This window comes from Chelmon rostratus, chromosome 15, assembly GCF_017976325.1.
Source record: "Chelmon rostratus isolate fCheRos1 chromosome 15, fCheRos1.pri, whole genome shotgun sequence".
Taxonomy (NCBI): Eukaryota; Metazoa; Chordata; class Actinopteri; order Chaetodontiformes; family Chaetodontidae; genus Chelmon; species Chelmon rostratus.
Window position 1 is genome coordinate 18,039,636 of NC_055672.1, and position 26,116 is coordinate 18,065,751.

Sequence of the window (26,116 nt, forward strand, 5' to 3'; positions counted from 1 at the left end):
ACTGCCCCATGCCTCTTGAATGATCACTGCATGTCAACACTGAAAGTAGGTTGGCATTTCCCCTGCTTTTGCAGTCTTGTGTCTCTGCACGGGCAAGAATGTGTCAGCTTTGTCATTTCCTGCGTGGTTTTAAGCAGCTCGATTGCTTGTTGGCAGTCTGAAGGGCTGTCGAAATGTTCATCTGCACTGCCCTCCTGTTACATCCAAATAGTTTCCAATTTCAGGGATGGTGAAGGGATTGGTTTGTAACATTAACCATCCTTCTAGGCTGTGAACGCCCTGTTTTTTTTTTTTTAACAGTCTGAAAGGTGTGGGAGGCAGAGAATCCCAGTCTACACTGACAAGAGACAGTGCTCTCCTACGTTCCTGCTCAAGGACCTGGCTTCTGTGGGACTGTCAATATTGAAACAGCTACATATCGGGTTGTCAGTCGACTCATGCATGCAGGTGGCCGATGAGGGGTGTGCATAGTGTTTAAACCATTCAGACCACATCATATTTAACACCTAGATGTGTGATGTGTGAGAGAGTGTTGCTGATACTGCCACCGGAGATGGTAGTTGGTGTACCTGTTGATGAATTTGCATTTGTACAATACTCACATAGCGTCACTGCAGTGACAGAAGTTGGGGTTGGTGTTAAACAATATATCTGTAGCCTTAATTTGAATGTTTACTGAGATACACAGTAGGTCTCAATTAGTTTTTAATCTTAAATACCTTTTTTTTCTCTAACAAGTAACTGTGTGTTCTGCACCGGCCATTCCCCCCACCACCTCTGGCCCGACCAGGCTGAGCTGTGTCCCCTGCACAAAGTCATCCAAAGGGGGCTGCCAGGCTGTAATGGAGATTGCTTCCTACAGGATTCCTTTATAGAGTTGTAAAGTCCTCAGTGATTTATAGCCCTGTTAGATCTACTGTATTTGTGATCTGCTTCTCTGTGTGGTGTCAGAGTATGGAGTCACATGTGTGTGTGTTTGTTGGCAGGACTGCACAATCATGCATTGTCACTGTTTTTCTTAAGAGAATTTGTGATCTTGCAGGGAAATCAGTGTTTGACTTCATCTTTTTTCAGCCGACACAGGCCTCAAAATAGGATACTTTAAACATCAGAGTTGTTACCATTACACCAGTAACTGGCACAGGCTAAGTGAAACACTAAATTGCAATATGATGAATTTATGAGGCAAAAGCCAATCTATTTGCATCTGTTATTCACTGTGCTATATTGCATTCAGTTGCCTGCGAATAGAAAAATGTATATCTGTTCCCTTGTGTTATTATTTCAGAGTAAACACTATTTCCTTTTCTGTGCAAACTGCAAGATTAGCTCCAGAAAACATAAAAAAAAATCCCACAGAAAATACAGAAAAAAATTTAAAAACCAACCCTCCACTAATATTGTTATTTATTCTTATTCAAAGAAATAAAACATTTTTTATTTCCCCCACTTTGTCACAGAAGGGACTCTTTTTTGAAAGACTATGCCATTTTGTGAAGCCAGAAGGGCCACAGTGGCTAACCAGTTCACCTTCCTGGTGAGAAATAATTGATGTAATCTCCTTCAGCCATATGTGTAGACATATGGTCAGTGTGGTAGTTCTTTCACGTCATGGTCAGTAGGAGAACTTCGCGACTACACAAATGCCATCTGAGACTTATACATCAAGGGGGACGCCTACAAATCCCAATTAAGTATATTTAGACAGCTATCTCAGCCTACAAGCAGTTACGCTGTTGGTGATTCAGTGTCCCCAACAACTCCTTCCTTTTTAATCTGTTCTGAGCGAGTGAGTTAATAATACTAGATACACATGATAAGAGCATTGCTCTGCAGCTCCTGCATGAAAGAGACTTTTCTGTGCACCCCATCATAGTGATAGCCTTCCTTTTTCTCTAACTTGTCAGTCAAGCTATGGAGGTTTATAGATGTCTTCTGGGTGTTTAGTCAGTAGACAAGAATGAAACGCAGGTAGCGGATGAAGCAACCTGTTCTCTCCCCCCTCCACTCTGATAAACACGTAATTCAGGTACAACTTGCTCTTTTACCCCCCCAATGGTGGTGAAACTTTATGAAACTTCACATGACACACCCTTTACCCAAAACTCCTCTTGTATATGAAGAATGCAAGGGGGGATTATTTTTATTAATGGAAGATTCCTTTACCTCTCAATGACCTGTTTTCTCCATCTGTGTGCCAAAATTCCAAGTTGACATGTCTCTGCAAAGAAGCACATAAACATATTGGAGTAAGGATGCAGTGAAGAGATTTGCAGAGGAACTGACAAGCACAATTCTAATATCTCAGGGATACATTGTGCAAATCTGTGGTCCTGTATGTCAAAAACTGGTTGAACAAGAAGGAATTTCATCAGCCCTCCGGGCAGTATGTGGCAAGATGAAGTATCAAACAGGCAAAATAACAAAGGAATGGTTTATTTTAATGTTCATTCTTTATTTAATGCCATTTTTAGAGGTTCTTGTCGGTCCTTTTGGTTCCTAGTAACTAACACCTGACCATCAATTGTGTGTCAGTTATCTGACAGTCTGAACCCCAGAAATAGCCTGTTTGCTTGTCTTTGACTGAGAAAAGCAGCAAATCCTTGACATTTGCGAAGCTGGACTCTGACAATGTTTTGCATTTTATTAAGCATTTATTACATTGGTTGTTGGCTGTCTGTCTCTGTTTCAGTCTTTTTTTGGTCAGCCACATTTTGGATAGGGTCTAATTGTTGTTGGGTTTATTTTGGACCGGTCCTAACTGTGCTTAGTTTTCTTTAGATCAGGATAGGCTTTCCACAAGTCTGTTTTGGATCTGGTCCAGGGTTTTAGACCTGTGAAGGTATCTTGCATACACAGTCCCGTAGTTGACATGATTTACATGTTTATATTCTGTGTATATTTATAGACTTGATGATGCACCTAGTTCTCTTTATAAAAATCCATCCTTATTTGTCCTAATCATTTGAGTCAGAGTAGAAACTCCCTCCTCCTGCACAGCAAGGCTGTACACAGGGTGCTTTAAGGATCAGTTTCATAACCCTGCATCTTGTTGAGAGTACATTCTGGCCTCAGCTGGTCATCAGCTGTAATCCCTGACTGGCATGACCACTCATTTCTCCTCCCTCTCCCTCTCCTCACTTTCCTTCTTTGAGTGGATTTTGCCAATACTGAAAGACACGTGTCTCACTGTTACGACTTAAACCATAAGACTCTTATCCTCTACAAATCCTTTCCTTCACCCAAGTGAAATTGTTTTGGATGGTCATCAAATTAAATACTGATAGCTACACAGTCACGCACCACTTCGTTTCTATTATTGAGAACGCTCCTACACATACATTTAAGAATATCATACGTCCGCTGGTGTAGAGGATGAAATTAAAGGAGCCTGGTGTCCAAGGACAAAGACAAAAGAGGTCACTGCTGCAGGGCATAAAGGATCCCCCACTGACTGTTCATCTTACTTACTTTGTATTGATTGTTCCTTTAGTGAACTGTCCTGCAGTTTTTGTCTCTGTGGTCATTTGTATCTCATGCTGTTGTTGTATTTGTTTGTATTACACAGACACTTTGAGCTGGGTTTCCGATAATATGTAAAACATTTCCTGTATCCTTTTCCACTGAAGCTGATGTTAAGAGGGGGAACAATAGTACTGGATCTGTCTTTGTACCAGACAGGGGCAGTCGGTGACAATCGCCCCATGTGTAATAACACACTTTTTCCCTTTGACTAACACTCAGCCTTTCTTCTCTTAACAATGCTCTATCTCAGGCTTGTCCTGTAATGGCTGTGTTTCTTTTCAAGACATGGTGATGATGGTGCTCATCTCTGACCTGCACTGAAATCAGCAGCCTGAAGAGAACATACGGTATCAGGTTACATCCACACAGTGCATAACATGGTTACATGAGACTCAACCACAGAAGATCGTCTGCAATAAAGATGTAGGACTTTACTTTTTTTCGAGCCTAGTTAGAGGTTGTCCAAGGCTCTCTCTCAGCAAGCTCTGTGCGCTGTTTCTGTGTATCCCTCCAGGCATCTTTCCTCATCTGAGTCGGCAGTTTCTAAATTAGCCCAAAGTGTCCTGATTGGAATCTAATAATGCTGGAATAGGTCTTTTCTGCATGTATCTTGTCATTGTGAGATAAGAGGTCATCTCCCCACAGGCCTAGGTCAGCTGAGGACACATGAGCAAATTAAAATCTTTTAGACACTCCCTGTGTTTTCAAAGGTAGTTTTTTGATTTATCCTAAAACACTAGTCTGGTAATATTCTAGGTTTTTCTTGTCAACAAATTCAATGAAAAGAGCTAAACAAACACAGGGTTGATCCCACTGAGTGTATTCTGTGTGTATCCAAAGCCTGTTATGGCATATTGCTCAGTGCAGTGGACTTCTACTGTTGTCCATAAACAGTTAAAAACACTTCAGTGAGCCTCACCTTCACACTAGATGAAATGTTTCTTCATTACAATGACCACTGGTTCTTTGCAGTCGACTCCAAACACACTGTCCCGCTGCAGGAAATACTATACACAGTACATGACAGGCTTGTCTTTGACCTCAACTCCCTCCCCTGCCAGTTTGTTTGGGTTTAGAATTGCCCCTCACTTGCACATGGATACGCAAAGCATCCCTGGTGAGGAGATCGTGTTTCCTCTGTCCATAGTTTAGCACTTATCCTGTGAGAGGACAACATGAAAGGCAGCCAGTGTGCAAACTTTTCCCCTGTGTCCCAGGATGACACATATCTCCAAAAACTGAGACCCTGTTATTTGCTTGGTTTCGCTGCTTGCTTCACTGTTTGGCAGCTAATGTGTTTTAGAGCTACAAAGCCCTGGTTGAGAATAGAGAATTATTCATTTCCCATCTTGTTGAGGAGAAGGTATGCAGGTGGGCAGGCGTGTGTCCAGCCAGACCAAAAACAATGAGTCATTCACAGTTGTGCTATCCAGAGGGCTCAGATGAATGCGCTGGGATTCTCTCCTCTCACTCATTCACCGACGCCAATGCGACACCACACGGACAGCTCTCAGTGCTCAGAAGCTCCTTTCAAATCCCAACAAAGGGGAAACTGTTGATGCAGCAGGCTTGACTTGTGAAGCCTGCTGGGGCTGTGGAGTGATGCTGGATCTTTGAATGTTGACCTGAAAGTCTTAAATTGTGTTTGTATGTTAAACCAAGCTGCACTGCATTGCTGCTGGTCCTCCTGCCCTTCCTCAGAATCCCAAAATAATCAGTCAGAACTGTGAATATGTAACCGCCATAACCCGGGGTTTCAGCACTGCAATGGCTTACTCATGTACTCGCAACTTTACTGACATAATCTGGTATCACTTGTAGGATGATGTCAACAACAAGGATGTAAAAGGATTTTCCCGGATATTGCTAGAACATTCACCCCTGCTGTTTGATGTGATAAAACCTGTGCAAGGTCACACTATCTCTGATTCAGTCACACCAGTCATGTCCCCTGCTCAGCTTTGTCACCTTCGAAGTGGTTTTCGGTCAAGCAATGTGTAACTGACTGCGAAAAAGAGTGGGCATTTTCATCTTGAATTCATCTCTGTCTGCCCTTAACTGTTGGTCAATCAAAGCTTATATTCTGAGGCGCTTTCTCATCCATTTTCCAGCAGAGAAACACTATTAATGTTGGCTGGAAGCAAGCTAGATTGCAGTGATAGAACGACTAAGTTGTCAGGATGGCAGTGTGGTGATTTGTGTTTTTATTCCTGTGTGCTGCATGTACATCTCCCTCTTTGCCAGCTCCAGAGTACTAAGTTCATTATTTAGCCTGCACTCACAACAGTGCTTTTTCTGTTTCCACAGTGATTAAACTGTTGCATCTCAGCCTAATTGTTCAGTAGATTTGTTGCGTGTACGCATGTGAATTTATGGTAGGAATTTGGATTTTTTCACATTTTTCCTGGAAATTGATTTTATTTATGCATGACCACACTTTCTTGTTTCTCTTTTATCGTCTTGCTTTTCATTTATGAATGTCTTGTTGCCTCCACCCGTCTTGTCTCCCTTCCACTACCTATGACTGTCTGGCTTTCTGTCATCTTCCTTTCTTTAAGCAGAGGTAAGGCCAGGAAGAGCAGATCTTCTCTCCTCATTACTGCCTCTGTCGCTTTTTGTTGACCGGGAAAGCGATAGCAATTCTCTCTGACCCTCCCTTGTCCAAATGGCCTGCTTCGTTTCCTCTGTCTTTGACCAAAATACCCGCCACATCCACCACCCCTTCTTGTGCTTGCCGCTGCACCGGCTCAGCCCTCAAATCCCTTTGATTATAATTCCCGAGACCTCTGTGCCGGCTTGCCTCTCCAGATCTCTTGTTGCATCAAAAGGGCCCAACTGCCTCTGTAGTTTTAGCTTCATTAAAACTTCATGAAAAATCCTGGCTTATGCATAGACTCAAATGATTGAATCTTAAAGAAGAGGCCAAGATCTTTTCTAGTGCGTTTTCCTCCACAACAGTCTTGTGTAACCACCGTAGGAGTTGGATGACCACAGCCTGGCCTGACGCTCTCTCCAACGGACAGACTCTCTGTCTGGTTTTATGCTCACAGTTCATTGAACCCCACTGCTCCGATAACCTCCCAGCATTCTGCAAATGTTTTGTTGTTTTGGATACTGGTGCTCATTTCCATATTAGAGAAAAGTCTGGCAAAGCAGAGGTAATAGGAAAAAAGGTGGTATAATATGACGTAGGCCCAGACTTGAACAGTTCCTTTAGTTTTTGAGTGAGTATGCAGACTACTGTCTTTGAAATTGTAATTACATTAAAATTCCTTGAAATACCACAGATTTAAGGAACTTGAAATGTGTGAAACACATTCTCACATTCTCATGCAGCCTAAAAGGCAACCAGACACATTTTTTGTGAAGAAACCTTATTGCTTTAATGACATCCGTGTCATTTACAGGAACAGCTGGTCCAGAAGTCTGATGTTCGTGTACTCTTAAACCTGTCTGCTTTTCACACTCTACTCAGTTGACAGTGTGATATAGAGATTTTAAAGGTTGGTAGACAGTTCAGATCAGGTGAACTGCAGAGTGAGGAAGTAGCCGCTTGTTTTCTTTGTTCGTCTGCTCATCCCCCGGCTGAGCCTTGCCCGTGGAGTGTTGAGACTTGTCTGAGGCAGGAGGAGACAGAGGGGATGGAAGCAGGTTTCCATCTGACTGCAAGAGTGGACTTCATACAGACTGTGTGATTACAGGCCGATTACGCTTCAATGAGTGGCTGCCAGTGGGTTTTGTTGTTGAGGGCTATGAGTACAGTACAGTGCTACTCTGACTATTATCACATCACATACTACACATGAAATGTGTAAGTATGGATAGTTAGCTCTAGCTAGCCGAATGAACAGTTTATTTTATTAAAACACAGAAGGAAAAATTACATTTCTTTTTCTTAACTTCACTTAACAAACATGCTTGTTATCCTCACTGTAATGTATATTTACAATATACAAAATCTAATATCTAATAAATTTAATAAATCTAATGGCCTGCTTGCTGCTGATGTGACCCACTAGTGCAAATGTTCAACTAGGCAAAATGCATGCTGGGATACTTATCTATCCCAACTTCACACAAGTCAGCTCTTAAAGCATCCTCAATAAAACAGGCAGAGTGAGAACACTAGACTGCACTTGGCTGGATGAGGCCTCAATTGGAACAGTATCTGAGTCATGACTGATGATTTTTCACAAGTTCAAACCAAAGAGAAAAGGCCCTGGTGCCCTGGAGCCATTGTCTTTACGTCTTGCAACTCGCCTGAATATTATGTGCTTCTAAATACTGATGACACTGTATTATTGGTGAACAGTGGGATTTTGCAATACTGTCATTACGTTGAGGAACAGTCAAGAGAAACTGTGTGAACGTTCAGCCTCATTTGAAGCCGACTCATTAACCAGAGTAGTAGGTTGGATCTGTTGTTTTTTTTTTTGTATAGTTTCACACAACCAGAGCTAACGTTATCTTCACACTTCATACTGCAATGCAAACTCAGCTGGTTTTGCTGTTGCAGGAAAGACCCCTCTGCTGCATGCTTGTCGGTTAGTGTGTGTTGCTGCTGTATGCAAAGGTACTTGATAGACATGTCCCGTGGTAAACTGTCTGCTGTACTTATATGCCATACTGCAGGTTTCTGCAAAGTAAATGCTGTTGAGGTGCCCAATCCCACCTCTTGTCTAACTGAGAATGAATCACAATACATTTTGTAATTGGCCTACATTATGGGACAGGTTACTCCTTCCATATGGATGTAGGCCTATATCTCATTTTCATTCCTATTTGGAGCCAATAAACATGTCTGTTTTTTTTTTTTTTAATCATTTTGTCTTTCTTAAGGTATGTCCTCTGACTTTGGTAATAGGGTGAAAATAGGTGGAATAATGTTTTGAACGGAGTAGCCCATTTATTTTTTTAATACTGTGATATAGTATTTACTAAAAGTAACTGTAAAAGACACGTAAAAAACTAAAAGTGATATAAAGTTTAGGTTATATGGCCCATACTCCCCACCCCTATTGTTAGTATGTTTTCATGCCCAACAACAGAGCAAATAAGACGTCACTTTTCTGTTTTAGGGCTTTAATGTTTCTTTATTTAGAGGGCCCATCACCGAGAAGAGTCTCATCTGGGAGTTAATCCAGTGTTGACAGATGCTGAGAGTTCTTATCTTTCAATCCTGGATCATTTTGTGGTCAACCAGCAGATATTAGTATTGTTTCTGTTTGCTGAGTCTTTGTCCATAACACATATTTCCCTCGTCTGGCCTGCCAGTCTGTGTAGTAGTGCAGTTGATATTTATGGTTTGTGTGTTTTGAAGAGGTGGTCAGCTGGGCAGCTATAAAAAGTTTTCCAGTGGATCGAGGTGCAGGCAACTGGGACTGTGCAGACTTCCAGAGCAGGAGCCGGAATAAAAAGGCTGAATGAACCCCACTGGTTTATTATACACATTATTCTTTAAAATTGATTGGTTAAACACACCCTTGTGTATCTTTCGCTCACTGATGTTGGCAGCAGCTGCGGCCCTCTACCTGCCTCCCCAATCCCATCCCCTTCCACTCAGCAAACATCAGTGCTCCATTGCCTGCTCTCTCTGCCTCATTTACAGGCAGTGTCACCCATGCAAGCAGCGCTCACTGACCAGCCAGAGCTCCAGCGTAGAATCCTTTGAAGTTTGCTCTAATCAGCACCGCAGCTGCAGAGAGCTGCCGTGGAGGGGGGGCTGCTGTCGGTGGTGGTGTTGGGCGGGGGGCTGGTTGTGTAAATGCAAATGTGACCAATATGAAAATGGATTATTCTTCTGTACAAAGCAGCACTCTGGGTACATGCACCAGTCTAAAAATAGCTATGAATTAAAGCTATTTCTGCTCATTTTAAATCCAAGTGTGTCAGTGTTTGATGAAAGCTGTTGTTTCATTTCCCACTAAAACTGCTACAGTGAGGTTGCAGATGTTTTTGTTTTTTTTTTTTTTCATTTTTTGCACAATATTCATCGACTCATCTTTTTGAGGCAGACTGGGCTAAAGATTTTCCATCATCTGCATATTCAGATCTTACAGTAGCTTCCTCGGGATCTCTTGGGATGGGGGGGAGATCCCTAAGACTCAGTCAGGGTGAACTGCTGGTCATCCCTAGAGACTTGCCTCCTGTAAGCATTAGTGTGGGCAGTTGAAGTATCGAGGCTTACCTCTGATATCTCGCTGGACCAGCACAAGCCTGCTGCTGCAGCTGCGTGTATTACGTGAATGACACCTCTCCTAAGGCTTAAATCACTCAGAGCATTTTCAAAGTACATCTGACATGTTGTTGAAATGCAGTGAAGCAGACCTGTCAGCAATGTTGCCTTTTGTAAAGACAGAAAATCTCAGGTTCACTGTTGCTTTTACAAACGCGAGCAAGTACTACAGGTTAGAAATGTCATGCTAACTGAGATTAAGCCTGCATTATCCCCATCATATTTGTGCAAATGTCTGCAAATGTCCTAAGTGGCTACACCTTGTAATGGACATTTATCGTCCACTTGGTAAATTGATTTAGATCATGAATAGGAGCTAATGATTCCTCGCCGCAGATTATATGGCAGTCAGGGTGCTACCTATCTAAGCACTAATGTAAGTACATGATCAGCAGAGGAGGAGAGCCTGATCTGTTCTCCACACTTAGGAGCTCAAAGACCTTGACCTTCGAGTGGGTGTTCACCGTCAGACTCACCCATTAAGTATGGGTTTGGTTAGAGCTACATTTAGACCATTATAAACCCTTCTCCATAAGCACTCACGGTTGCCTTGGTTTGGCTGGAGATGAAAGGAATATTATAGGTTAGCTTCTGCTGCCCTTTCCAAGTGGTTTATACTCCCTAAACAATATGAGTTCTTTAACCAAGTGATCAAAGTAAAGTATAGACACGTTCAAAAAGCTTTTAAAAATACTTCTGTTACTGAGCTGGCATCTGATCATTATGATGATGATTAAAATTGTGTAGTTGTTCAATTCTGTTTATGTACGTTTTGTTTTTTGGTACATTTATTAGCACACAAGCAAAACCTTTTTTATAGTTTGTTGCTGACTGCTGGTAATCTCTATAAACGAATATCTGCATATGAATGCAGAATCTGTAGGAAAGGGACAAGATTTTGGGTTTGCTGGTGTTCAGCTTCCTATTTGTAGTCCGAGTAGTATTGACCGATCACCTTTGAGGGGGCTTTGGTTGGATGCAGGTAAACAGTCTGTGTGAAGGGCAAAAGAATTGGAGCTCATTGGCCGAAATGCAGTCTCTGAACCATTTGCTATTGTGTGAGGATTTAGCTTTTTCTTTTCTTTTTTAACATTTGCATTCATGTGCAAATATCTGATTATAGAGATTAGGACAAATGTCAAGTTGTTGTTGAGTTTGAAAGTCAAGTTGCTAATCGGACAGTGAACAATGACTGACGCATTGGAAGAGCAAGTCTTAGCCTGGATATCCATTATCCAGATATCTGCTGGCTACACAGGAAGCCCTAAAACATTAGCTGTTGCCCCCAGAGGCTAAATTGTCATCAGACAATAGCGAATGGGTTCTGAGATGTGGTGGCGGTGAATCCCCCTGCAGATACTGGGTGCCATGAAAACTACCCAGGAGGGAAGGTGCGATGCTGTTGATTGTGTTTTCTGATGGACCTTTTGGAGACAAATTGGTCTCTCTGTCCCCACTCACTGTCACACCTCATAGTAGCAAGTCCATAAACCTTTTATGAGCTTCAAGGAGAAGTTAGCATGTTTATTGTTGGAGCAAATGGCTCAATACTGAAGAAGCAGTTTGTTGTTTACTGGTGTTAACTTCCTCTCTGAAGTATTGTTTCCACTCTGGCTCTGTCAGAAAACTGTTTGTGCAGCTGGTTCCTAATTGTCTCATGTTGGTCAGTCTGAAAGCTGCTGAATATTGAAAGTCGAGTGTTGCCTGTCAGCATAATTCTAACATGAGTCTTAATGATATGTTGTTATTTTAAGGCAGGTCAGTTCACACAAGTTGTTCTCTTCTCTTTCGCTGCTCCCTCTCTGCGGTGTAGTCCTGTAGCCAGGCAGCCCCGACTGTCTCCATCCTGACATTATATGAAGAGAAGGACATGGCCTTGAGCAGCTCACCCAGCGTTCCTGTGATAAAAGAAATCAAAACCACAGCCTCAGTGTTTCATTCTCCAGATGAATGTACAATATTGAGTCCTGGATAAGTCTCATTCTCTAGTGCGCAAGGGGGGATTATCTTTTATGAATGACTTCACCGGCAATAGTTGGCAGGATTGTAAATGAGTCCTGGCAAAAAGTCAAGAGGACCAGTTTTGCCTCTTGAACATATATTTTACATCCAGTGCAAAAAAGTGAAAACATGCTTATTCCAAATGCCACCACAGTATGATTTATTTTACTTCAGTATTTTGTGGTAACTGAAGAGTATTTGCAATTGCAAATTGACACCTGCATCTCTTCACACAACCGGGCCATGTGTCAAGCTGTTAAACCACAGTCACAAAAACAAGGTGCAAAAAACTTGATTGAAACCTCCCAAACATAAGCGACGCCACCAGCAGTGACTGTAGCTTCACACTTCCTCTGAACACTTCCTACTTCTCCTACATGACTGTAAACCTATCTTGAAGACTGTAACTGTGAAGCTGCTGTAGGAAGTGTTTGTAGCAGTACACATTCCAAGACCTCAAAGCCATATGGATAAAAAAAATACTCTGTTTGCTGCCTGATAAAGTTGCAACTCGTGGCATTGGGAAATAACAGCATAATCCCTCGCTCAATCTTAACATCGTCAACCAAAATTTAAAAGCTCTCTTAGCCTGCAGCAGAGTTTTTAGTAACGAGAAGTGTCACAGGTGCGTGTCTCTCATCTACAGAGCTTCCGGAGAACTGGACGGACACGAGGGAGACCCTTCTGGAGGGCATGGTGTTCCAGCTCAAGTACCTTGGGGTCACGATGGTTGAGCAGCCCAAAGGGGAGGAACTGTCGGCGGCTGCTGTCAAGAGGATAGTGGCCACGGTGAGAGACAACACACACCTACATACCAGCAGCAGGCTAAACACACAAAAAACAATTGCCAGAAAATGAGTTTCTCTCAAGCACGAATAATATCTTTCCCACATCATCGGCTCCGCCAGTCAGAAATCATAGTCGTCCAGTAGATTTCTCCTGTTTATGACCTGACTGACACCTCGGTGAAAGGGACTGCTTTGCTGCCTGCCTCTCTACCCCCCTGAGGCCAAGGCTGACATTTTATTGGAGGATGCAATTAGTTTGGACACTGTTGCTCAGTATATGGCTCAGCCAGCTTTATCATGGTAGAGAAGGCTTAATGTTATTGGATCTGGCAGCTCAGTGGATAATGAAGTTAGCGGCGGCAGAATGGTGGGACTCGGGACACGCTGATGTATGGAGGGGAAGGCAGAGGCTCTGATTGGGCCTAATCTGTTGGCTGCCCTTGGTGTCCCTCTGAAAAGGATGTTAGGCTGCTGAATGGGATCATTTTGAACTTGTAGTATTGTGCAATAGTTGGACTTGGTATAAAGTAATATTTTGTCCAGCTATAGTTGGAGAAGTTCTAATTTACTCTGGGTTGGATGTCTCTTAGGTTCTCAGTCACACGCATATTTGTTGTTAAAGTCTTCTTAGGAATCTCTATTGAGATGTGTTTGTGTGTTAGTTTTGACATCGTCTTTGTTAATTGGCTTATGGAATGTACATATTTTCTGACTTTTAATCAATCCAGCAGCTCTGCAATGTTTGGTTCCAATGTCTGTCATACTTCCAAGGATTTAACTTATGTTTTGTTTGGCATCTGTTGACCTACAGTTTGGATTCCACGAAAGCTTGATGACAGGGAATTTGCTATGTAACTAGGTTGTTTTACCCTCTGTTCTCCACCCTGTTTTTCTCCTACTTCCTTTCCTCCCAGGCCAAAGCCAGTGGAAAAAAACTCCAGAAAGTCACATTAAAGGTCTCCCCACGAGGAATCATCCTTTACGACAGTGCCTCCAACCAGCTGATAGAAAACATCTCCATATACAGGTCAGTCCTGCTGTCTCGAGCGGTCGGGTCTTTCAACTATCATAATGCATTATGTGTCCCTGGCTCCGTTGGTTGGCCCCAGTTGTGAAATACTTTCACCCTAAGCCTGTCCTTATCACCTACAAAAAAACAAAAGTTGTTATTCCCCCACTGCTGTCATCCATCACTGGGTGGATATGAGTGTAAGGAGGTGTGGTACTCCAAGGCTGTGTGTGTGTGTGTGTGTGTGTGTGTGTGTGTGTGTGTGTGTGTGTGTGTGTGTGTGTGTGTGTGTGTGTGTGTGTGAGAGAAAAAAAGAGAGTACTCAGTCTATCAGCAGTATGTCTCATCAATCTCAACTCTCTTGGGAGCACTACAACAGCTGTATGTCTGAGCTTGACACACACACACACAGACACACATTCTCACTAGTAAATGCCTACAGATCTCACTTGCCTGCCACAGCCTGTATGCTTAAAGCTGCCTAACCTCCATTGGCCTCGAGCTTATGAGCCAAGCTTGAATCACTTTTCTAAAATTCCGTATTTATGGGTCTGCATATCAAGGAGAGATGGGACTTTCCATCATTTTTCCAAGCATGAATAGGCTTATGTTGAATAATTTCTCCTAAAAGCTGGCAGATTGAGGACAAAATCTCACTGCTGAGAGTTGTCTAAAGTTATCCTCGAACAGTTTTATTTACAAGTTGTCTACACTGACCATGTTCCTGGCTTTCCAGTGTCACTTTGAGATGTTCCTTTATTTTAGACAGTAACATTCTTCCCACCTGCTTTATTTTGCATTGCTTGCTTTTGAGCAACTGCTTCCCGACTGTGCAGCTTAGAATAACGAGGATGGACTTGATGTCTCAGGGATACAGAATTTATCTATATTAAAAATCTGTATCGTATACGTATGGCAACAAAGACAACGGCCACTGAATTACTTAAATTCTGAAGAAACCTTAAAAAGTGATGATTCTCTGGTTTTAAAGGTTTCTTTTTTTATTGGACTTGTAAGTGAAATCTTTGTTTATTTGAAATTCACATCAGAGATATATCTTAAAGAAACAGAAGTTGCTCAGAGTCTTAATTTATGTGTATCGTGTGTGTTCAGATCTGACTGAATCACAGCTCTGAGGAGTAGCCTCAGTACCCATTTGCCTCCACGAGCTGTGCCACAGCTGCCGCTGCCGCTGATTGTCTTGGTAAACGGACCAAATGAGCGGGCCAAGCTTCCCTTTTTATAGAACACAGGCATGCACCTGTATCGCTCACCTCATGCAGTATCTTCTCTCCCTCTGCACCTCCCTTCAGCTGTCCAGCACCTCCCGAGGGGGACACAATTTAAAGTCCTCTCAAATAATTGTCAGCTCTACTGACAAGACAAATGTCCTTTTGTTTAGTTTCGTGTGCAAAATACAGAGTGTATGCAACCCGGCATCAACTGTAAAATGCTGCACTGATAATGGACTCTCTCATTTGAAGAATATGAGGTAAATATTACAGCAATTAAAAGGCTGACTGCACGAGGTGAGGCCAGCTGTGACCTCAGGATGGTCTGAAGACATAAAGCAGCTGGTTGTATCTCGCACCCCACTGGAGCTCTCGTCCCTAGACATCTGCTGAGAAGATGGACGACCAATAAAAGAAATGGATTTGCCTAGACACCCAATTTTCCCGACGCCCTCCTCCCAAACATTTGCCCGTAAATCTCGGTTGTGTTGTGCAGACAGCAGCCGTGATTCTTAAACCTCTCCAAACTTTTCCTCCTTCGCTTTTTATTTATTTATTTATTATTTCCACAGCGTATATTCTGTAGTCATTAGTTAACTGGGTGTGTGACTATCCCACAGTCAAGTTTCAGCTGATGCTCGAAGGGGAAAGGAAGGACAGATGGCAGACATTCATTATAGCCTTCCTCCATCGTTTTGGGTCTCCCTCCCCAACTGGCCAGTGTACCCGTCACTTTGGTATTACGGTAATGACATGGTGATCAAATAGTGGAGAAAAGCTATTTGTGGAGCATTACAGCTTAATTTAAAGGCCTGCTCCGCACCTGAGACTGACAAGCAAGACTGATACCTCTCTCACATGCGACACAGACAAATCACAGAGTTGAAGATGACCTTCTACATCACAGAAAGACGAGGAACAGCCACCTCTTTCTGCTGGAGTCTTTTCATGTACCGTACAGGGGCCTGGCCCAATCTAAAAGCTATGGTTTAAAACTGTGTGTGTTAAGGTCATTAAACAGGTGGACACAGTGGGAGTGTGCTGTAGTTACTTGTTTGAAAAGCAGAAAGGAACGGCATTCGTTTGGCAAAAAGCACAGATGTCCGCTGTGCACGTGTTGAGTTCAAATTCATGACATTGTTCAGCTCAGTACCTGCGCACAGCTGGGGTTTGTATTTGATCATGTGCAGAGTGTGAGGAGTGTTTTTTTTTTTTTTTTTTTTTGCTATAACAGTTAAGAGAAAAGCTGGATTGAACAGTTTGACTCAGATTGCTGGACTGGCTTAAGGGCTTAGTGCAGATGAAGTTGCACGTTGATCTGTGATGACTCCATAAAGTCTTAGAGTTTTCATTAAAGTGTGCGCATCTGTGTGTGTGTGTGTGTGTTTTTTTTTTTTGTTCAGAATATCATATTGCACGGCAGACAAGATGCACGACAAAGTGTTTGCCTACATCGTCCAGAGCCAACACAACGAGACTCTTGAGTGTCATGCCTTCCTCTGCACCAAGAGAAAAATGGTAAGTAAATGAGTGTGTGCAATTATGTGTGTCTGAGACACCCACTGTGTGTACGAGTAGGTGTGAGTGGACACACAGCACACACAGAGTATGAAACCAGATGGATCTGAATGTCAGGTATAATGTTTAGTGCCCTTTTCGTTTGTCACATCCAGTTAAAGGTACAATTGAACATTTTAGGAAATATGCTTATTTGCTTGCTTGCATAGAGTAAGATGAGAAAATCAAGACCACTTATATTTTACTCCATATGAAGATTGAAAATTAGGGGAAGGTTCTAGCATGGATCTGTCCTAAAGTCAAAATCCACCTACCAGCACCTCTAAAGCACAGTGAACACGTTATATCTTATTTCTTTAATTATACAAAAGCCTAGTTGGAAAAATTACTATTCTGTTTAATGTCAGACTATTTCTTGGACAGGTACAATTACTTTCTGAAGTTTTTTTTTTTTTTTTGTCACTGTGAGATTGCCAGGCCAACAGTCACTCCAGTAAGTCACTGCTCCAAGCCAAGGAATTGTCCAGCACATTTTTTGCACAGTCAAATGATCAATCCAAGAAAACCCCAAATCATTCTAATAGCTGCCTTCTTTTACATAATCAATCTAATAGGAAATCCTCATTCAAATACCATTTACGAATGCATCACTTATGCAGCTGATCAATAATCCAGTGTTGGCCATGTCAAATGTCTTGTTCTTGTTCCCTGATGATGGCTCCTGAGACCAGTTCATCCTCACTGGATGAGCAGAGTCACAAATGAAAGTACATCTGAAGGTCTTGAGAAAATTTGAACAACCACTCTCTTGATGTAACACAATTAGAGGGTGTGCATGTGATGAACACAGAACAAAAGTAATGTGTGTATCACGTACATGATGTACTTGTTTTTTGAACCCCAGAAGACTAGCTGGTGGGCATCAGTTAATGGAGATCCTTTTAAATAGATCAATGAACAATACCCACGAAAAACAGCATGTACATTAATGAACTTTAGAGGTGCTGATAGGTGGATTTTCTTACCTTTTGACAGAGTTAGACTAGATGTTTCCAGTCTTCCTGATGTTTTGATCTAATCCTTCAGTGCTGTTGGTTACATTTAAACATGAATAGTGAAATATAAGCCTGTAACTTCAGATGTAGGCTACAGATTTTTTATGGTGCAGAATTCTGCATTCAGGTATTCAATCCAACTTTTGCCCCTGGCAATCTATGGAAAACGCTTAATGCAGATAGAGTATGCTACAAAGAAACCTGAGAACAACCGTGCTGCCACTTTGAGCCACACTGTACTTGTATGCATGCAATTGTACAAGTATCAAGTCAGGAGAAAGACGGGGAGTGAGAACGTGAAGGGCGGGGAGGTTGTCATCCCTCTCTGGCATTCTCTCCATCCCTGGAGGTTTCCAGAATGAGTGTGCCACTCCCTCCTTTTCCTTCCCCTTACTAATTTAGTTCTAGCCAAAAGGCCACGTATCCTCCCTGTTACATAAACAACTTGTCATGGAGCTCACAGGTTTCTCTTCCTCCTCTTTAAGTGTCTGTGAAGGAACTCCTTCACGTGTATGTGGTCAGTTCCTGTTTTTAACACGGTCATAACTCCTTGACCTTCTTGAGTTTCCATCCCGTGAATGAGATGCATATGTGTGTTGCTCATCTTCGTTTCATTCTTTCACTTTATCCCTCTGTCTCACTCGTTGTCTCTCTGGCTCCCTCCAACAGGCCCAGGCAGTAACCCTAACGGTGGCTCAGGCTTTCAGAGTGGCGTTTGAATTCTGGCAGGCTGCCAAGGAAGGTACGCATGGTGGCCCCCCAACAACTGGAGGCGTGTGATGGATGGGTGAAAATGTTCCTCTCTTCTTCCTTCTCCAACCCCCACTGTTGTTATTCTCTCCACTCATTGTGTACATCCTCCGCCTTCCTTCGTAGTGGCCAAACGGTGATCCTGTCTTTTATCCTGCGGTTTCCCGCACAGCGTGGAAACATACATTTTTTGCCGTCTTCCTGGTCTTGGCCTTGACACCCTCTAGAGGGGTCATATCAAATACTGGAGAACTGTTCAGCTGTTCCTGACAATCACTGTTGTTTTTCTCTCACACACACACTCACATACAGTAGAGGAATGTCTCCACTGATTGAACCAATCCTCCCGGGACACACACACACACACACACACACACACACACACACACACACACACACACACACACACACACACACACACACACACAGTGGTTAAATCATCACCCAGAGAGCAGAGACCTGTTTCAGTTTAGTGACACCTCTTTATTACCGGCAGCTCAGTCATGGTTAAAGACTCATCTAGGTATCGACATGGAGAGGGGTGTAGAGGAAGTAAGGCTAGCCTGGGGCAGAGGTGGGCTGACTGGAGTAAATCATCTCTGTATCCTTTACAGTGACAGTATGACTCTGCTGTGTGGAAGCTGGGATTTTCCCTGAATATCTTTTTTAGATTTTTCCTGTTTTATGTCAAACTTCTAAAGCATTCAACCTCTTTAAATTTGTGAGCACCATCGATAGAGCAGATGAGGAGATAAGCAGACGGTGCGTGTTGAGGAACCACCGTGGACACAGCAGGCAAAGTGCTGTGTAAGGATGGTGTCACACACATGCTTTTGTACAGCTCAGCAGAACATGCATGTAATTTACTGCATGTATGACTCCAGAGTAAATGAGTGTTTCATGCCACATAATATTGGCTTCTGCATCACCACCCCCACACATCTTCTCCATCTTTACATGGGTGTTGCCTTGTAGGTTCTCTTTGAATTTTGTGATTATCCATTGTTGCCGTCCGCCTTGTTTTGCACCTGGCAACCCTAACCCCCCCCTTCCCTGTCAAATTATTTTCTTTTCCCTCTCCTCCCCCCCTCACAGCGCTCAGCTCTGTTTATTATAAGGAAGGAGATGGGTGAAGAAGAAGAGAGCGAAGGAGGGGGATGGGGATGAGGCGCGAGGGCAAGAGAGCATGAAAGGCTGGTCAGAGGGGTTTGTTAGGATGGAGAGTGTGTGTGAGAGAAAGGAAAATGATTGTGCGTGTGTGTCAGTGGCAGCTCAACCCCCTGACAGATTCAGTGTCGGTGTCATTGATCCTGTCTCATGCGAAGGCGAGCTTATTTATTCAGTCCTTTAGAGACGCACACTTGCGCTGTATGAAAATTCTAGCAGCCTCTTTTATGTACTCCACATTTCCACCCCTTCGTCTTCTTCTGCTGTGGCGTTCAGGAATGTTTTCATGTGGGCACATTTCCATTTAGGGGAGGGATTATTTTTCCTAAGATCAAGGCCACAGGCTCCTTGCCTCACGCCTCTTCGTTTGGTTATTTGTATTTTTGAGTTGAATATTAAAATCTGCTGCTTCACTTGCTCTTTCCTTCCCTCAACATTCGTCACCTCTGTTCGTCTTCATTTTCTAGGGAGGCCTAGTAACCTCTTTGATTTGCAGTTCTGTTTTCATTCTAGTTCAGTACGGTGTCACCGATGAAGGGGGGATCGGTCCCTAGCTGGTAGGAGGTCATGGAGGGGAAAAGAATATTAAAAAAAAAAAGTGGTAGTTTTGTTCTCTTGTGGCAGAAAGGGAGATGGGGGAAATGCTTTCGAGTTTGTCTCATTAAAGTTACAAGAGCCTGGAGGATTGGAGCAAGAACAGGGGGTATCTGCTCTATGTCTGTCTAGTTTTGCTGCTTCTGTTTCCTCCAAACTCTCCTCCACCACCCACCGTGGTTTTCCACAGCCCACCACACATTCCTGACCCACATTCCTCTGTATATTACAGCTTACATCTCTGTTCATAGAATATTCACTGTAAACGCGACAGCCAGCTTTGAACTGGTGTATCTTTAAGTTGCTTCCATCTTTAGCAGGAGTTTGATTCTCAGACTGAAAACTAAGCACTGGAAAGGCCAAGGGGAGAGAACGTGCTGGGGAACATCACTAAGCTACCTGGGCTCATGGGAAAAAGGATGTTTTTAGAGCCCCAGGATGATGATGAAATAAAAAACACATCCTTGCTGTAAGCGGGTGTCTTTTGGATAGACAGAATTGAAAGTCTGAGTTACGGTGGGTCAGCATCTTATCACACTCGCTAAGGACAGTCTCATTTTTCCCTGTGTGACTTTGCTGTGATGTTTTAGTTAAGGCAGAAACGGGTATTTATGGATGCATTTGTGAGCAGACTCCACATAGTCCATTAAAAAAATAGATCTGGGCTTCAACAGTCTCAGATTTTCTCAGCTGTCTTAACTTCACTCCCATCTCTGCTGGTGTTTAGGAGAGCTCCAGAGGGGTCCGAACGCGTTAGGGCCGTCCATACCAAGAACAATGGCTGTAACAATAACAATAAGGATGTGAGCATTACAGCTGCAACATTTAGTTGATAAGTCAATAGAAAAAATATTAGTCATCATTTATTTTGTTTTGTCATTTTTCAAGAAGCTGGTTTCTGCTTCTTAAATGACCGACTTTCTTTGTCATTTATGATAGATCTGTTGGTTGGACAAAAGAAGCAATTTCAAATTGCAATGAGTATTTCTCATAGTTTTTTTTACATTTTATCAAGCAAACAATTTTTATAGACTAATCAATTCATCGTGACAATAATCGGCAGATTAATCGATAATGAAAAGTTGTCAGATGCAGCCCTCGTGAGCATCCACACTGGTGAACGACAGCGTTCTGTAAACAGTGGCACCAAGCTCCAGCTGTGTCCACAGCTTAGGAAAATGGATACTGACTAAAACTTCCTGGAACACAGTCATGTCCTTCTGGCTGGATGACAGCTGCATAATGAAGGATATTTCAAGTTAATTACAACAGGTCAAATATTTTTATATGGGCTTATATCTTGTTATTTTTGAATAATTGTATTTCAAGAAGTAGGAGGCTTATAATATTTGAAAGAAGAGAGCACACCTTCCTCTTCACCGGTGAGAATGTTTGGAGCGAGCAGAGCCTATGATCCATCTGACCCAGATGCTAAATGCTGCACTTACTGCACTGACTGCTGTATGAAGTATGACATGTGTTACAATGTCTGAAGGCCAGGCCCTTTAGATTTCAGCAGGTGGCTTGACTAACGCAAATTTGTTTACACATATTATGTGCTTGGTTAGTGAAACGTTTAATACCCACATTTTCATTTATTTTTCAAAGTAAACGCTTCCTTTAGCGGTGCGCTGGGATCATAGTTCGTCTTCACCGACTGCCCTTTTTTTTCCCTCTCTCTCTCTTTGTCCCTGTTCGTCTTCCTCTACCACCGTGACTTTCCCCACGCAGAGAAAGAGAAGCGAGCGAAGTCGGGTTCAGACGGAGAAGGAGCCAGCAACTCTCAGTCGGACAGCTCGGCCAGCCTGGGTAGCCTGAAGGGAGGAGGTGAGTCGTGTCACCCTTCATCACCCTCTCTGTCGCAGCAGCCGTAGCCTCGGGGGGAAGGAAGGAGTATTCAGCCGCTCGTCAAAGGTTGGCTTATATTGAGGGTGCAGGTCAGCTAATGACAATCTGCGTTTTCTAGGTTATTCTTTCTCAATAGCATCATTACAGTGAACAGCAAAAAACATTTTTATGTGATTATGTGTGATGATAATGGCAATGAGGAGGCTCGCTTTAATTTGAAAACATAGAGCCCCCATGCCGTGTTGTTGGTCCATTGAAAACAAATCTAGGTTCATCAATCCCCATGACATTTTCTGATGATAGCGAGCTGTTCATTGGCAAACACTCGTAGTCTGTGCGACTCAGGCAGCACAATTGCAGTTGTGTTTGTGTAAAAAGGGTGAAAGACGGCTGCATTTTCTATGACCCCCTTGTTCGGTCAGGTTTACTAAATTTCCAGGACTTAAGACGCGGGTCATCCCTTCTAAACACGCTGTTGACATTCAGCGAGCCAGACAAGCTTAAGGCATCATTAGCTCCACGTATTGTCCACGGCCTAAGATGCAATAAGATGAGAAGCATCCTGTCGCCCGTGGCACAATGGCTGTACACTTATTCCTCGTAATGCTCTCTCTTTGTTAGTCTTTTTTTGTGCTTGCTTTTTTCCTGTTTCACTTTGTATGCCTGAAACCTCCTTTTGGGAATGAAAGTTTCAGTCTGGGACAGAGACAGTTTTTTCTTTTCTTTTCTTTTTTTTTTTTTTTTGCATGCAAACATCTGAAAACATCAGCTTTGTACTGATCCCCCCCCCTGCCCAGCCAGGTGGCCTCTAGCCAGGGAGGGATCTCTCCAAATCTGTTGTGACACTTTGTTCGGGTTTGTGGCCCTGAATGTGTAGCGTTTTACGGCCAACACGGGTTTTAAGGATGATCCCTGGGGAGAAGACTCAACAAAGTAGGACTTGGAAACAGATTCTGGTGACAGAGAGGCTTGGTGTGCGGTTTTGGACCAACGTTATCCCACTGACCATTCAGTGTGTCATTTGGCTGCCAGCAGATTGTATTTCTGTGAATCAAATTGCCGTAGTTGTACAGCCGAGTAATACATGGTGGAGGCTTCTGAGTGCCTTTGCATTCCTCTCCTGCCAGAGGTTTTCACTGCCAGTCCTAAATCAGTTATTGGGGACAGCAGGGCTTTAGAGCTATCAGAAGGTTACATTTATGTACCCTTCACTTTGGCTGATCAAATGGCATGCTACTGAGTCAGATGGACTCTCAGACATGATACCTTCAACTCTCCCCCGGCGCCAGGCCTCTTACAGTGGCTGCCACTTATTCCTGTGTTATCCTCTGATTGTTGGGGGATTTTGCCTGCTTGAAACTAATTGTCCTTTACACAGTCTTCACAGGGCTGTCTTTTCTTCCTTTCAATTAATGTGCTGATTATTTTCTCAATCAAAAAATGCTCATCACAGTTTCCCAGAGCCCAGAGTGACATCCTCACATTGCTTGTTTTGTCGAAGCAGCAGTTCAAATGGAAAAAAACCCATTTCATTTACTGTCAGAAATGACGAAGACAAGCAGCAAATCCATTTATTTGCCATCATTTGCAAAAAAACAAACAAACATGAAACAATTAACTGGTTATCAAAATAGTAGCAGTTTAATTTTCTTTCAGTCGATTGATTGATTGACTAATCACTGCAGCTTTAGTTAGATGTACCAGCTGTGCTTTACTCCCAGAGCCCCACTTCCATCCCAACAAACTCCGAAGCTGTTAACTTCAGGACATTACCATGAGACCTTGATCTCCCTCCTCTTTCCCCATGAATGACAGCCTCAGTCCCACAATATTGCCTTCTTCATAACCGCAAAATACTCTAAATGCCTTTGAGCCAGTGTTGACAGAGAGGACAGGTTGAAGGGAATTGGTATTGCATTCTGGCTCAGTTTTATGTGAGACTCTCTTTTGGGTAAAAAAAATAGGGAAAAGGTAATTTAAGGATATTAAGTTTCAGCATAGAAGAGCGTTGAATAACCAAGTTAAGTTGTGCTAGCATTAGAAGAGTCTTTTACTGTTCTCTTTGGACCACATCAGAAATTAGCGTTGACACATGCTATTGACACTCATTAATCACCAGGCAAGGCCATTACAAGCCAATCCCATTACAGATCAGTGGTGTCACCGTGGTTAGGCGTGCCAGTCAGGGGGTGACTGTGTGCTCACTTATCACAAAGTGACAATCCACAGATGGCTGCATCCGTGACATACATTAGAGGCTTAGTAAGGAAAGTGGACCCTAACAAATAGTTTGGCGTCATAAACTTTGTGCTTGCACGCTGCTGTTTACTGTTGCGTGAGAGCATAATAATCACAGGACAGGATCAAATGGCTATTTGGAGCAAATTTATCTTCATTATTACTCTGTTGTCTCTGTGTAGGAATTGAATCTACTGGCGAATGTGGAAGGTTGCACGTGAATTTTAATGCATCTATATGGCAATGTTCTACAATGTTGCTTGTTTGTTTTTGTATTACAGAGGTAGCCACAGGAACACTTCTGGATTTGGCAGAGGGAGCCAACGTGGCGCTGGTCCACTCAGGAACAAAGCAGACTGAATCGGATCCCTTTATGGTGCATAATCACACAACAGAGAACAACAATACTGTATGGGTAAGACAAGAGTCGGCCTGGTCAGTAAGTTTCAGCTGCTTGGGTTTGATAAGATGGGAAGACAAGAATGGCGTGCAGGAAACACTGATTAATTAGCCAGAGTGCCTGGTGATGTCCTGTACCTGCTGTATTCAAAGGAGGGCACTGTATAGTTGTGCAGCTGCTACGCAGAGTCAGACAATAGCCTATTGAACAGAACTGGCCTTATCAAACGGTCACATAGCTGGAGAGGGTGTGGGGCTGCAAGTAGCCTAGATTAACTCCCTGAGACCATCTGCAGCTAGAGAACAGTGGCAAGAGGTGACTGTGTGCATGTGTGAGTGTCTCAACGTCTCTTGAATAAGCACACTTTACTCATTAGAGACATCAACTTTGTCTTTAACCAATATGTTCTGTCCGGCAGGAGTTGGAGGACGGTCTGGACGAGGCTTTCTCAAGGTGAGAACCAGTGTGGATTTGGGTTTCCCCTACAGCCCGGTCTCTGCTAAACAGCCACACAAACTGCTGTTCTGGAAATAACCACCTGTGGTTTGGGCTGCTGTCGTCATAAACGGCGCCTCTCCCTCTGCTCGGCTCACCCCGGTGCACTCCCGCAGGCGGGAGACGGGCTCAGTTTACACCCACCCTGAGTCATGCTTCTTTTGCAGGCTCAGTTGAGCACCATCTCAGGCCCACACACTGATTTCATATGAGCTCATGAAAGCCTGTGATTACAACTGATGGCTGCTGAGGTTAACTGATTTCATAGTTTGGTACTCTTTTGAGCGTAAATCATTGTAGTGGAGTAAAAGCACGCTGTGAAAAACTTGGAATAAAGATCAGGTCTCATAATTTGTAGGTTCAAGGTTGACAGGAAAGTCCATTGCCTGTGCTGATTAGAATATCCCAAACTCCATCTACACCATCAACAAACTAATGAGAATGGAACTGGAGTTGTCTGTGATTAATGTCTCAGTTTAGTGTGTAACCGCCGCACGCTCGGATAAGATGTGGTGGTCTGCCGTCAGGGTGCACAGCACAGCTGTTTACAGCTGTTTGTTTCAGACTGCCATTCAACACTTTATTAGTGCGTTTATTTCCTTTGGCTCTGCTTTTCATCCCCTTTGCTAATTCAACAGTGGAGCTTCTCCTCTCACGTTCATTTAGTGAAAGGGAGAATGGGCTCCACACTCTCTGTAATCAAGCACTAAGAGGCCATTTTAGGCCTGTTATTGGGTGATTATTTGTCTGCACACACTGTAATTGCACCCTAACGCCGTTAATCTCCCGCTCTGTGATTAATGAGGAAGCTCCCGGTGTAGGCAGAGATGCATCCACATGTAGATGTCTGTAATTGAAGGAAACTCAGGGGCCTGAGGGCCAGGTTGATGTCTTTGTCTCCCAGAAGCTGATTTTACTGGTTACTGTCAGGGTCAGAGCGGAGGGTAAAATTAGAGACAATTCATGATCCTGTGAATGAGAATATTACAGAATGATGGTGTTTCCAGTATCTACCTGATGTGCTGCTGTGTGGCACTTAACAGTTTTGCTTGAGGATGGAAATAAAATCTGGATTAATGGACGGTTTATAGTTGAGTAACATAAATGTGCCTTGTCACCACAATATTATTTCAAATGCAAAGGCAATAAAAAGCAGAGTGATCAGAGGGTGTAACTTATATTAAACTTGAGAAACATGTGCACCATATACAGCTACTTTGAGACTGGGAAAGAGTTTTTTATGCTTTCACAGTAAGAGGTT

At 43.1% G+C, this 26,116-nt stretch overlaps 1 protein-coding gene across 2 annotated transcripts in view; it reads left to right on the top strand.

The window, feature by feature from the left end:
• Window positions 1-26,116, top strand: part of ldlrap1b (low density lipoprotein receptor adaptor protein 1b) — a 31,025-nt gene that overhangs the window by 2,073 nt on the left and 2,836 nt on the right. The window contains exons 2-8 of one of the 2 annotated variants that reach the window (XM_041953302.1): window positions 12,408-12,550; window positions 13,464-13,576; window positions 16,194-16,308; window positions 18,033-18,105; window positions 21,606-21,701; window positions 24,242-24,375; window positions 24,779-24,813. In XM_041953302.1, coding sequence (XP_041809236.1) covers window positions 12,408-12,550; window positions 13,464-13,576; window positions 16,194-16,308; window positions 18,033-18,105; window positions 21,606-21,701; window positions 24,242-24,375; window positions 24,779-24,813 — 709 coding nt within the window. The remainder of the gene's footprint in view (window positions 1-12,407; window positions 12,551-13,463; window positions 13,577-16,193; window positions 16,309-18,032; window positions 18,106-21,605; window positions 21,702-24,241; window positions 24,376-24,778; window positions 24,814-26,116) is intronic. The other variant, XM_041953303.1, reaches the window with a different exon arrangement.